We start from the raw sequence: 14,022 nt of genomic DNA, 5'->3' as shown, positions 1-14,022 counted from the left end.
CATTTAATATTAAAAATATATACTACTGACACTGAGGATTCAGCAAAAGATATTAGATCAAGAATATTTCAAAAAATACTAAAAACAAAGAGTTAAAAATAGACTATCCATTAGGAATCACTTCTCATATTCCAAAACAACTTGACATACATGAAGAATGCTCCTAAAAGATTTGGAGGAAAATTATCTCATCCATTAAGGGAGGGGCAGTAGTCTCATTAATCATAAAGTAAAAACAAGTAAATTTCTTCCATCAAGAATGTACCCTACAAATTATCCATTAACCCAGATGTTGTGCATGTGAGAACCCTCAATAGCTACCTCCCCTTCTGACATGATATCAAAATGAGGCTGAGACTACTGTTTGGAATAAAAATGAAACTGAGAGTAAGTGGGAGGTCTGTGCACACACAGTAAAACTGTTAACCGCTTGACATTTTGTTTTAGTATTCCATGAGTTATTATACTCAAAGTGATGTGAGCACCAGAGCCCCAAATGTATATTCTAATGTTCTGTTCAACAAAATGTCCCGTATTAATTAAGCACTTTCAATAATAAAAGTATCGCAAATGAAAACAAAAAGTAAACTGTACTCAAAGCTATAAAAAGAACAATTAGTTTATGTAATTTATGCCTTTTTAAAAATAGCTGTAACACCTATATTTAACAGAACTCTTTTAAATGACCTTCCTCTGCATAAAATTAGTATACATTATTTTTTCCAAGCAAATCATGCCTAGATAACATCTTTCAAGGAAAAAGAACTTACAAAATTTTACCCACATGACAGAGAAGTTGTATTTTCCTCAAAAGAATACCAGTTCTCAATATACAGGTTTTTCTCAGCCAAGGACTTACATTGTCACATATAGTACAATTCTGAAGTACCTAAATATGATATGTTTCACTCTGAAATCGTGATTATTAAGCTTTATCTACAGAAAAAGAAGACTGGTTTGCTATATTATCCTTGAAATAAAAAGTGGATTTTGACAATAAAAATATAAATTCTAAGCAAAGATATAAATTGTTGTATACTCACACATCCACAAGTAGTACATAAGCTTTACTGTCTTTTGGAATTCTACAGGAATGTCTACAGAAAAATCCTGATAGAAACAAGGTCCAACAGGAAAATTGCTAGGAAGAGGTGGCCAATTATTTTTTCTACCTGTGAATTTTTTTTAAAAAAGAAAAGGTTATTTATATTATAACAAATGTGATATTCTTATTTTTTGTTTCACAATAAAGAAAAACTCCATTATTTTAATAAAAGTTTAGAAAAACTGTAGTACCATATCTCTGTATTCCTAGAACTTTGAAAGATAAGCTTTAGATTTTTAAAAAATTTTCTCAGAATATCATCACCTTAGAGCACATTAGATAGTAAAATAATTTTCCAGTGTCACATCATATCACATTCAGCAGGAACCATTTATGTATAGAAAAAACAAGAAATAAAAAGAAAGCACATATCCAGTGCTTCTGCCCTAAAACAGATTTATTTCACAGTCCCGAGTCTGGCTGGCATGAAAAGGCCATCCAGTTTTTAAACTTCAATTTTCTCCTCAGCATCTTAAATCTTCAAATATAATTCTGTTATAATTCCTATCCCATGTGGACAGAGACCAGCTTCTAATTTTTTCAAGTTTTCTGTTAAGTCCAAGATTAAAACAATACCAAAGAAACAAATTAAGAATACTCAAAATCTGGGAAAAAATAATATCCAAAAGACATATGTACGAAAACCCTACAACAAAGAAAACATGAAACAGTCATGATAAGGAAGCTAAGGAATAACAGAACCTTTAAAAACGCAGAGAAAAACAAATTCAAACTGTAAAGGGAAAAAAAATGTCTCTATATAAAGAAACCAGATTAAAAATAAGACTTGAGAAATGGTGGGGGAAATAAAAAATTAAAGAAGTCAAAACATGAAAATAGAGGGTAAAAACAGCACCTAAGGCCATTTCCCAATTTTAGATGTTATATTCCACAATTTTTAAAAATTCAATTTTACATACTTTTTCCAGACCAGGGTAATTTTTATAGTAGAAAGAACAATAACCTATTTCTGATTCTCCCCATGAGTCTCCTGTGTTCCATTTATCATACTATTCAAATTTCCTATAGTTCATTCATCATACCAATCTCATACTATTTGAGAAGCGGCACTGAATACTTGTAAAGAAGAGAAGCTCTGGAACCATAAGTGGCTAGCCACTTACTGGCAAGGTCACCTTGGGCAACTTACTCTCCCCTCCAAGCCTTCGTTTCCATATCTGTAAAATGAGAATAAAAACTGTACCACCCCTCACAGGATTGTACTGATGATTTAAGTATGAGTTAAGAAGAGAAAAGTACTAAAATGTGCTAACATACTGCAGACTAATTGTTAATTCCCTACTCTTTGTTACTGTCTTTACTAACATATCTCTCATAGAAATAGTTTGTATTTGCCAGTACTGAAGAAATAAGATAGATTTTAGTTACAGGTACTTCAGAAACATTGGTCTCAGTTCAACTTTTAGTTTCTCCTTCTATAGATGCTACCTCTGATGCTGCAAGCAAGAAAATGACTCAGGATAAATGTGTTCTCACAAAGCCCTAGACTTACACATTCTAAGATAAAAAGAAATAGTTCTGTATATTGTTATTGTTCTAGCTTTGCATTGCATCAAAGCTAGACATCCTAACAATGACTTATCTAACTCATCCCAGACATCCTAACAGTGACTTATCTAGCTCTTTCATCTCTTCTTACTCAGAGACTGCTAGCTTTCCCTGAGAGACTCCTTTGAGGTGCTTTGGCAGGCACAAACTGAATAGAATTCACTGCAAACAATTCACCACTTATTTCTTTGGCATCATATGAATACCTTAGGCTTCCAATTTTTCTAACATGATTTGACAAAATACTTGTAAGGACTGGGGCAGATAATCTGAAATTGACCTGAATAAATCAGGTAGGAGTCAAATGTAGGGTAAATGCAAATGTACTCACAAAGATTCAATAGAATCAAGGAGGGCCTAACTGCAGAATCAAAGGCTCCTGGCCTCAGAGTAAGCAAAAATTATCATATTCACATTCATTTTGTGTGTGATGAGGCTAACACTGTTCTAATCTATCAACAAAAGACTACGCAAATCAGCCAAGATTAGAAGGCTACAGAGTATCAAAGAGGCAATCTGCTGTGTCTGATCTCCTTGTTAGAACAGGAAAACAGGGTAGGGTTTTATCCACAGGCTAAATAACCTAGGAGTTAGTATAGACATAATGTGAAGTGTTTAAAAGTTATTTTTATTTCAAACTTCTTTGGATACTACCATGTTGACTGAGGTTTTGCATTTCTCGTTCCCGACGATCTAATTCTGCGGCTTTTCTTTCTAGTTCTTCCTGGCGCTTAAGAAGCTCAGCTTGGGCCAATGCATGTTCCTAAATAAAAAATATCAATATGTGAACAGACTGTCAGAAGTATAAAATACTTTAACATTTATATGCTAACTCCTACTTCTCTACTATGAGAGAAACCTAATTCAAACACACTTCCAAAGTACAGGAATTTTACTGAAGATCATAGTTACAGAAAATATTACAGGGATATTTGGTTCATTTGGTCTTTGGGTTCTGAAAACCCTCAGTGGGAATGTTGGGTCCATTAGGACAGGAAAATTTCTCTTAGTAAAAGTAGCCAGAATCCTTAGGTAATCTGGAAAATGAAATTAAGATGACCTCTATGCCTAAACGAAAGAAGAACAGAGGCAATGGGAACAGATGAGGAAAATGAACAATAGAAAAAAGGGCAACTGAATTGGCTCCTATAAATCAGATTAAATGATATATAAGGCCACCAATGCAAGAATATTTTCTAATATCTTAAATGTTATAGGAGAATGAGGTCAAAGGATGTGATTAAGAAATTCTTTATAACTCAATTTGCCCTTACATGTTATCAGGCATCTTATTAATCTTTCTTCTCAGATTTTTGCCATCTTCTACCTCCTAACACTATTACTTTAGCATTATAACACTCTCCCAATAATATCTATTATTCCATCATTTTTACCTTAATGGTAGTATGCATTAAAAAGTGAGACCAAAGGCAATAAAAATTTATACACCAAGATGATACACAAATTCAATATTTCCTAATAATAGAATAAAACAAATCGCATAAGCTGACAAAGAGGAACGAATATTTGAAGGGTGACAAGACAGCAAATTCAGACTTGAAAGTGAGTTAAAAATTAAGCAACAGAAATGTAACCATATAAAGAACTATTTTGCTCTGAAAGTAAATGTTATTGATATTATAACTGCCAATACGAATTTATACAACTAACATGAACTAACCTTTGCAATCTGTGTATAAGCTGGATGTTCCTCTGTTGGTTTCATTATTGCTGGTTGTGTATTGGGTACATTAGGCATCTTCACACTGCCTGGTGGAGGCTAGGAGGATTAAGAGATGGACAAATTATGTAACACAGATATCCAACTTTAACTTCTTTCAAAAAATGTAACACCAATAAAATGAAAAATCCCAAAATCTGCATCTCTTCATTCCCTGCCCTCTCATAGTCAAGTGTGTGGCAAAGAGCTGCTTAAATTCTCCATGTCCATTTTCTCCAACTCATTCATTTTTCAACTCTACAATCAGGCTGCTACTTTTAACACTACATAACAAACACTCTCCTCCAGGATACCATACAGTAACAGAGGCTGGGCATGGCGGCTCACGCCTGTAATCCCAGCACTTTGGGAGGCCAAGGCGGGTGCATCACCTCAAGTCAGGAGTTCAAGACCAGCCTGGCCAATATGGTGAAACCCCATCTCTACTAAAAATACAAAAATTAGCCGGGCGGGGTGGCAGGCACCTGTAATCCCAGCTACTCAGGAGGCTGAGACAGGAGAATGGCTTGAACCCAGGAGGCGGAGGTTCCAGTGAGCCAAGATTGCACCACTGCACTCCAGCCTGGGCAACAGAGCGAGACTCTATCCCAAAAAAAAAAAAAATACTTTGAGTTTTTGGGGGTTTTTTAACAGTAAAATACAGATAGAACCAGACAAAAGAACTACACCAAGGTTTACTGCCAACTCTTCCCTCTTGAGAAAGCTACATGCCAGTGCTCTGAAGAGGATATAGGAAAGTTCTTGATAGAACCCCACTAAATTGAAAAGAGTGAAAGGGAAGGCCTAAGGAGAGAGAAAATAAATTACCCAATTTCCACTATGCCAGTGAGGATCAGCAGTGTCTGAAAGCTGCAAGATCAGGAAGTAGACATCTACAAGTTCATCAATGGGGGACTGGTTAAATTACTGTATATACATACAACGCAGCCATGAGAAGAAATTAGCTATAGAAGAATGTCTTCTAAAATACTAAATAAAATAAAGCAAGCTGGCCAGGCGCAGTGATCCCAGTACTTTGGGAAGCCGAGGCGGGTGGATCGCATGGTCAGGAGTTTGAGACCAGCCTGGCCAATATGGTAAAATCCCGTCTCTACTAAAAATACAAAAATTAGCCGGGCGTGGTGGCAGCAGGCGCCTGCAGTCCCAGCTACTCAGGAGGCTGAGGCAGGAGAATCACTTGAACCCGGGAGGCAGAGGTTGCAGTGAGCCAAGATCGCACCACTGCACTCCAGCCTGGGTGACAGAGCAAGACTCCATCTCAAAAAATAATAATAATAATAATAAAATAAAAATTAAATTAAAAAAATAAGGCAAGCTACAGAACAGTCTGCATATGACCTTTTCTTCAATAGACACAGATTTATACATGCCCCCATAAAATATCTGGGAAGTCTCAGCCAACTGATATCAGAGGGACTTGCACCTGTTGTTTTATACGCTTCTTTATTATTTGCTTCCCTCAACGCACGCACAACATACTTCTTTAATAAAAATATATTTTTAAAGTACTCTTTAGAATGACCATAAGAAAAAAGAAGAAACAAGGATGGGAACATGAAAAGAACAATAGAAACAAAAACAGTAACAGAAAAGAAGAGGTTTTCTTGGGGGGGGGGGGGGGGCGGAGCAAGATGGCCGAATAGGAACAGCTCCAGTCTCCACCTCCCAGCGCGAGCGACACAGAAGACTGGTGATTTCTGCATGTTCAACTGAGGTACTGGGTTCATCTCACTAGGGAGTGCCGGACAATCAGTGCTGGTCAGCTGCTGCAGCCCGACCAGCGAGAGCTGAAGCACGGCGAGGCATCGCCTCACCTCGGAAGCGCAAGGGGAAAGGGAATCCCTTTTCCTAGCCAGGGGAACTGAGACACACAACACCTGGAAAATTGGGTAACTCCCACCCCAATACTGCGCTTTAAGCAAACAGGCACACGAGGGGATTATATCCCACACCTGGCCGGGAGGGTCCCACGCCCACGGAGCCTCCCTCATTGCTAGCACAGCAGTCTGCGATCTAACCGCAAGGCAGCAGCGAGGCTGGGGGAGGGGCGCCCGCCATTGCTGAGGCTTAAGTAGGTAAACAAAGCCGCTGGGAAGCTCGAACTGGGTGGAGCTCACAGCAGCTCAAGGAAACCTGCCTGTCTCTGTAGACTCCACCTCTGGGGACAGGGCACAGATAACAACAAAAGCAGCAGAAACCTCTGCAGACACAAACGACTCTGTCTGACAGCTTTGAAGAGAGCAGTGGATCTCCCAACACGGAGGTTGAGATCTGAGAAGGGACAGACTGCCTGCTCAAGTGGGTCCCTGACCCCTGAGTAGCCTAACTGGGAGACATCCCCCACTAGGGGCAGTCTGACACCCCACACCTCACAGGGTGGAGTACACCCCTGAGAGGAAGCTTCCAAAGCAAGAATCAGACAGGTACACTCGCTGTTCAGCAATATTCTATCTTCTGCAGCCTCTGCTGCTGATACCCAGGCAAACAGGGTCTGGAGTGGACCTCAAGCAAACTCCAACAGACCTACAACTGAGGGTCCTGACTGTTAGAAGGAAAACTATCAAACAAGAAGGACACCTACACCAAAACCCCATCAGTACATCACCATCATCAAAGACCAGAGGCAGATAAAACCACAAAGATGGGGAAAAAGCAGGGCAGAAAAGCTGGAAATTCAAAAAATAAGAGCGCATCTCCCCCGGCAAAGGAGCGCAGCTCATCGCCAGCAACGGATCAAAGCTGGACGGAGAATGACTTTGACGAGATGAGAGAAGAAGGCTTCAGTCCATCAAACTTCTCAGAGCTAAAGGAGGAATTACGTACCCAGCGCAAAGAAACTGAAAATCTTGAAAAAAAAGTGGAAGAATTGATGGCTAGAGTAATTAATGCAGAGAAGGTCATAAACGAAATGAAAGAGATGAAAACCATGACACGAGAAATACGTGACAAATGCACAAGCTTCAGTAACCAACTCGATCAACTGGAAGAAAGAGTATCAGCGATTGAGGATCAAATGAACGAAATGAAGCGAGAAGAGAAACCAAAAGAAAAAAGAAGAAAAAGAAATGAACAAAGCCTGCAAGAAGTATGGGATTATGTAAAAAGACCAAATCTACGTCTGATTGGGGTGCCTGAAAGTGACGGGGAAAATGGAACCAAGTTGGAAAACACTCTTCAGGATATCATCCAGGAGAACTTCCCCAACCTAGCAGGGCAGGCCAACATTCAAATCCAGGAAATACAGAGAACGCCACAAAGATACTCCTCGAGAAGAGCAACTCCAAGACACATAATTGCCAGATTCACCAAAGTTGAAATGAAGGAAAAAATCTTAAGGGCAGCCAGAGAGAAAGGTCGGGTTACCCACAAAGGGAAGCCCATCAGCCTAACAGCAGATCTCTCGGCAGAAACTCTACAAGCCAGAAGAGAGTGGGGGCCAATATTCAACATTCTTAAGGAAAAGAATTTTTAACCCAGAATTTCATATCCAGCCAAACTAAGTTTCATAAGTGAAGGAGAAATAAAATCCTTTACAGATAAGCAAATGCTTAGAGACTTTGTCACCACTAGGCCTGCCTTACAAGAGACCCTGAAGGAAGCACTCAACATGGAAAGGAACAACCGGTACCAGCCATTGCAAAAACAGGCCAAAATGTAAAGACCATCGAGGCTAGGAAGAAACTGCATCAACTGATGAGCAAAATAACCAGATAATATCATAATGGCAGGATCAAGTTCACACATAACAATATTAACCTTAAATGTAAATGGACTAAATGCTCCAATTAAAAGACACAGACTGGCAAACTGGATAAGAGTCAAGACCCATCAGTCTGCTGTATTCAGGGACCCATCTCACATGCAGAGACATACATAGGCTCAAAATAAAGGGATGGAGGAAGATTTACCAAGCAAATGGAGAACAAAAGAAAGCAGGGGTTGCAATCCTAGTCTCTGATAAAACAGACTTTAAAGCATCAAAGATCAAAAGAGACAAAGAAGGCCATTACATAATGGTAAAGGGATCAATTCAACAGGAAGACCTAACTATCCTAAATATATATGCACCCAATACAGGAGCACCCAGATTCATAAAGCAAGTCCTTAGAGACTTACAAAGAGACTTAGACTCCCATACAATAATAATGGGAGACTTCAACACCCCACTGTCAACATTAGACAGATCAACGAGACAGAAAGTTAACAAGGATATCCAGGAATTGAACTCATCTCTGCAGCAAGCAGACCTAATAGACATCTATAGAACTCTCCACCCCAAATCAACAGAATATACATTCTTCTCAGCACCACATCGCACTTATTCCAAAATTGACCACATAATTGGAAGTAAAGCACTCCTCAGCAAATGTACAAGAACAGAAATTATAACAAACTGTATCTCAGACCACAGTGCAATCAAACTAGAACTCAGGACTAAGAAACTCAATCAAAACCGCTCAACTACATGGAAACTGAACAACCTGCTCCTGAATGACTACTGGGTACATAACGAAATGAAGGCAGAAATAAAGATGTTCTTTGAAACCAATGAGAACAAAGATACAACATACCAGAATCTCTGGGACACATTTAAAGCAGTGTGTAGAGGGAAATTTACAGCACCAAATGCCCACAAGAGAAAGCAGGAAAGATCTAAAATTGACACTCTAAAATCACAATTAAAAGAACTAGAGAAGCAAGAGCAAACACATTCAAAAGCTAGCAGACGGCAACAAATAACTAAGATCAGAGCAGAACTGAAGGAGATAGAGACACAAAAAACCCTCCAAAAAAATCAATGAATCCAGGAGTTGGTTTTTTGAAAAGATCAACAAAATTCATAGACAGCTAGCAAGACTAATAAAGAAGAAAAGGAAGAATCAAATAGACGCAATAAAAAATGATAAAGGGGATATCACCACCGACCCCACAGAAATACAAACTACCATCAGAGAATACTATAAACACCTCTACGCAAATAAACTGGAAAATCTAGAAGAAATGGATAATTTCCTGGACACTTACACTCTTCCAAGACTAAACCAGGAAGAAGTTGAATCCCTGAATAGACCAATAGCAGGCTCTGAAATTGAGGCAATAATTAATAGCCTACCAACGAAAACAAGTCCAGGACCAGATGGATTCACAGCTGAATTCTACCAAAGGTACAAGGAGGAGCTGGTACCATTCCTTCTGAAACTATTCCAATCAATAGAAAAAGAGGGAATCCTCCCTAACTCATTTTATGAGGCCAACATCATCCTGATACCAAAGCCTGGCAGAGACACAACAAAAAAAGAGAATTTTAGACCAATATCCTTGATGAACATTGATGCAAAAATCCTCAATAAAATACCGGCAAACCGGATCCAGCAGCACATCAAAAAGTTTATCCAGCATGATCAAGTCAGCTTCGTCCCTGGGATGCAAGGCTGGTTCAACATACGCAAATCAATAAACATAATCCAGCATATAAACAGAATCAAAGACAAGAACCACATAATTATCTCAATAGATGCAGAAAAGGCTTTTGACAAAATTCAACAGCCCTTCATGCTAAAAACGCTCAATAAATTCGGTATTGATGGAACGTATCTCAAAATAATAAGAGCTATTTATGACAAACCCACAGCCAATATCATACTGAATGGGCAAAAACTGGAAAAATTCCCTTTGAAAACTGGCACAAGACAGGGATGCCCTCTCTCACCACTCCTCTTCAACATAGGGTTGGAAGTTCTGGCTAGGGCAATCAGGCAAGAGAAAGAAATCAAGGGTATTCAGGTAGGAAAAGAAGAAGTCAAATTGTCCCTCTTTGCAGATGACATGATTGTATATTTAGAAAACCCCATTGTCTCAGCCCAAAATCTCCTTAAGCTGATAAGAAACTTCAGCAAAGTCTCAGGATACAAAATTAATGTGCAAAAATCACAAGCATTCTTATATACCAGTAACAAACAGAGAGCCAATTCATGAATGAACTTCCATTCACAATTGCTTCAAAGAGAATAAAATACCTAGGAATCCAACTCAAAAGGGATGTAAAGGACCTCTTCAAGGAGAACTACAAACCACTGCTCAGTGAAATAAAAGAGGACACAAATAAATGGAAGAACATACCATGCTCATGGATAGGAAGAATCAATATCGTGAAAACGGCCATACTGCCCAAGGTAATTTATAGATTCAATGCCATCCCCATCAAGCTACCAATGACTTTCTTCACAGAATTGGAAAAAACTGCTTTAAAGTTCATATGGAACCAAAAAAGAGCCCGCACTGCCAAGACAATCCTAAGTCAAAAGAACAAAGCTGGAGGCATCACGCTACCTGACTTCAAACTATACTACAAGGCTACAGTAACCAAAACAGCATGGTACTGGTACCAAAACAGAGATATAGACCAATGGAACAGAACAGAGGCCTCAGAAATAATACCACACATCTACAGCCATCTGATCTTTGACAAACCTGACAAAAACAAGAAATGGGGAAAGGATTCCCTATTTAATAAATGGTGCTGGGAAAATTGGCTAGCCATAAGTAGAAAGCTGAAACTGGATCCTTTCCTTACTCCTTATACGAAAATTAATTCAAGATGGATTAGAGACTTAAATGTTAGACCTAATACCATAAAAACCCTAGAAGAAAACCTAGGTAGTACCATTCAGGACATAGGCATGGGCAAAGACTTCATGTCTAAAACACCAAAAGCAATGGCAGCAAAAGTCAAAATTGACAAATGGGATCTAATTAAACTAAAGAGCTTCTGCACAGCAAAAGAAACTACCATCAGAGTGAACAGGCAACCTACAGAATGGGAGAAAATTTTTGCAATCTACTCATCTGACAAAGGGCTAATATCCAGAACCTACAAAGAACTCAAACAAATTTACAAGAAAAAAACAAATAACCCCATCAAAAAGTTGTCAAAGGACATGAACAGACATTTCTCAAAAGAAGATATTCATACAGCCAACAGACACTTGAAAAAATGCTCATCATCACTGGCCATCAGAGAAATGCAAATCAAAACCACAATGAGATACCATCGCACACCAGTTAGAATGGCGATCATTAAAAAGTCAGGAAACAACAGATGCTGGAGAGGATGTGGAGAAATAGGAACACTTTTACACTGTTGGTGGGATTGTAAACTAGTTCAACCATTATGGAAAACAGGATGGCGATTCCTCAAGGATCTAGAACTAGATGTACCATATGACCCAGCCATCCCATTACTGGGGATATACCCCAAGGATTATAAGTCATGCTGCTATAAAGACACATGCACATGTATGTTCATTGCGGCACTATTCACAATAGCAAAGACTTGGAATCAACCCAAATGTCCATCAGTGACAGACTGGATTAAGAAAATGTGGCACATATACACCATGGAATACTATGCAGCCATAAAAAAGGATGAGTTTGTGTCCTTTGTAGGGACATGGATGCAGCTGGAAACCATCATTCTTAGCAAACTATCACAAGAACAGAAAACCAAACACCGCATGTTCTCACTCATAGGTGGGAACTGAACAATGAGATCACCTGGACTCGGGAAGGGGGACATCACACACCGGGGCCTATCATGGGGAGGGGGCGGGGGGGGGGGATTGCATTGGGAGTTATACCTGATGTAAATGACGAGTTGTTGGGTGCTGACGAGTTGATGGGTGCAGCACAGCAACATGGCACAAGTATACATATGTAACAAACCTGCATGTTATGCACATGTACCCTAGAACTTAAAGTAGAATAATAAAAAATTTAAAAAAAGAAACCAATAAAAAAATAATAATAATAAAAAAAGAAAAAAAAAGAAAAGAAAAGAAGAAAGGAAAGAAAGAAAGAGAAGAGGGAGGGAAAGGGGAGGTCATGAATAAGAAAAATATAAGAAAGAAAGAAACCGCACTAGGAGGTTCAAGCATCCTAAGAACTGTTAAAACCAGAAGACACAACCAATATACAGCAGGATTTCACTCTGACACAGCTAACAGCAGCCCTGAAAAGGAAGCCATGTATAACCAAAGATGTAACTGTAGTTCAGCTGACTCTAAAATGCATATACAACAGGCAAGAACTGACCGGGCACAGAGGCTCACATCTGTAATCCCAGCCCTCTGGGAGGCCGGGGTGGGCAGATCACCTGAGCTCAGGAGTTCGAGACCACCCTGGGCAACATGGTGAAACCTCGTCTCTACTAAAATACAATAAATTAGACAGGCATGGTGGTGTGCACCTGCAGTCCCAGCTACTGGGGAGACTGAGGCAAGAGAATCACTTGAGCCTGGGAGGCAGAGGTTGCAGTGAGCCCAGATTACGCCACTGCACCCCAGCTTGGGCTACAGAGTGAGATCCATCTCAAAAAAAAAAAAAAAAAAAAAAACGGCAAGAACTAAAAACAGGTCAAACAATTTTGAAGAAAAATAAATGATGAAGACCTATGATATCAAGGCTTATTATAGAACCATAGTAATTAAGAGTGTAATACAGATGCAAGGACAGAGAAATGTACCAATAAACAAAATAGACACAGAAACAAACCCACACTAATGCAGAAACTTGATACCTAATAGAGGTGTCACTACAAAACAGTGAAGAAACAATATGTTAATCAATAAACGGTACTTGGATAACTGGTTACTCGTACTTCACATCATATAAAAAATGAATTCTAGGTAGATTAATGATCTAAAACTGAAAAAGCAAAACTTAAACACTTTCGGGAAAAATACATGTGAATATTTTTATGAATATTTCTTGAGCTTCTAGAATGTGAACTCTAGAAATATTGTGTATTTTGTTTACGACCTATCCCAAGTACCCAAAATAGTCCCTGAAACATAGTAGATGCTCAGTATCTGTCAAATTAAGACTGGAAAACACACAAACCATATAAAATTGACAAATTTAATTACATTGAAATTTACAAAAAGTAAAAAGTCAAATCACAGACTAGGAAAAAATAGTTGTAATGCATATAATAGAAAACTGCTCCCCAGAATATATAAAGAATTGTTACAAATCCATGAAAATACAAACTAACTGAAAAACTAGCAAAAGATCTGAACAAGCAATAGAAAGAAGTCAATAAACATGTGAAAAGATGTGTTACAGCCTTAGTAATCAAGAAGTGCAAAAACAATCATATATCATTTCAAAACCATGAGACAGAAAAACAAACTCTGACAATACCAAAATTGGGATTTACACAATATATACAATGGTGGTGCATATCAAAATTAAAGCATTGATCAAGATAGCATTTCAAGTCAGTTGAAATAGAAAGAACTGTCAGTAAATGCTGCTGGGAGAATTATTTAAATTGGGGCAGGAAAAACAAAATCCCTGTATCTCCACAGAATTCCAAATGGATTAAAACTTGAATATTAAAAAAAAAAAAAAAGACAAGACAAAAAACAACTATAAAGACACTAAAATACACTCTATAGACTATAGGGCATTAATTGATCTTGGCATGAAGAAAAGTCACTCGAAACATTCAGAAAAGTTGAGGGGAGAGAAATCATAATGAAAAGGTAATATATTTGATGACATAAAAATTTAGAAATTCGATTATATAAAGCATTCATAATCAAGA

The 14,022-nt window shown here is 38.4% G+C and overlaps 1 protein-coding gene across 1 annotated transcript in view; it reads right to left on the bottom strand.

Moving 5' to 3' along the window:
• SCAMP1 (secretory carrier membrane protein 1) overlaps positions 1–14,022 on the bottom strand; it is a 129,033-nt gene that overhangs the window by 64,449 nt on the left and 50,562 nt on the right. The window contains exons 3-5 of the mRNA XM_003899850.5: positions 4,356–4,454; positions 3,329–3,437; positions 1,044–1,172 (exon numbers count right to left, since the gene is read on the bottom strand). Of these exons, the coding sequence (XP_003899899.1) occupies positions 1,044–1,172; positions 3,329–3,437; positions 4,356–4,454 (337 nt within the window). The remainder of the gene's footprint in view (positions 1–1,043; positions 1,173–3,328; positions 3,438–4,355; positions 4,455–14,022) is intronic.

The sequence above is a fragment of the Papio anubis genome, chromosome 5, assembly GCF_008728515.1.
Source record: "Papio anubis isolate 15944 chromosome 5, Panubis1.0, whole genome shotgun sequence".
Classification (NCBI taxonomy): domain Eukaryota; kingdom Metazoa; phylum Chordata; class Mammalia; order Primates; family Cercopithecidae; genus Papio; species Papio anubis.
The sequence above is the reverse complement of the archived record's forward strand: the minus strand, read 5'-3'. Positions and strand labels throughout refer to the sequence as shown.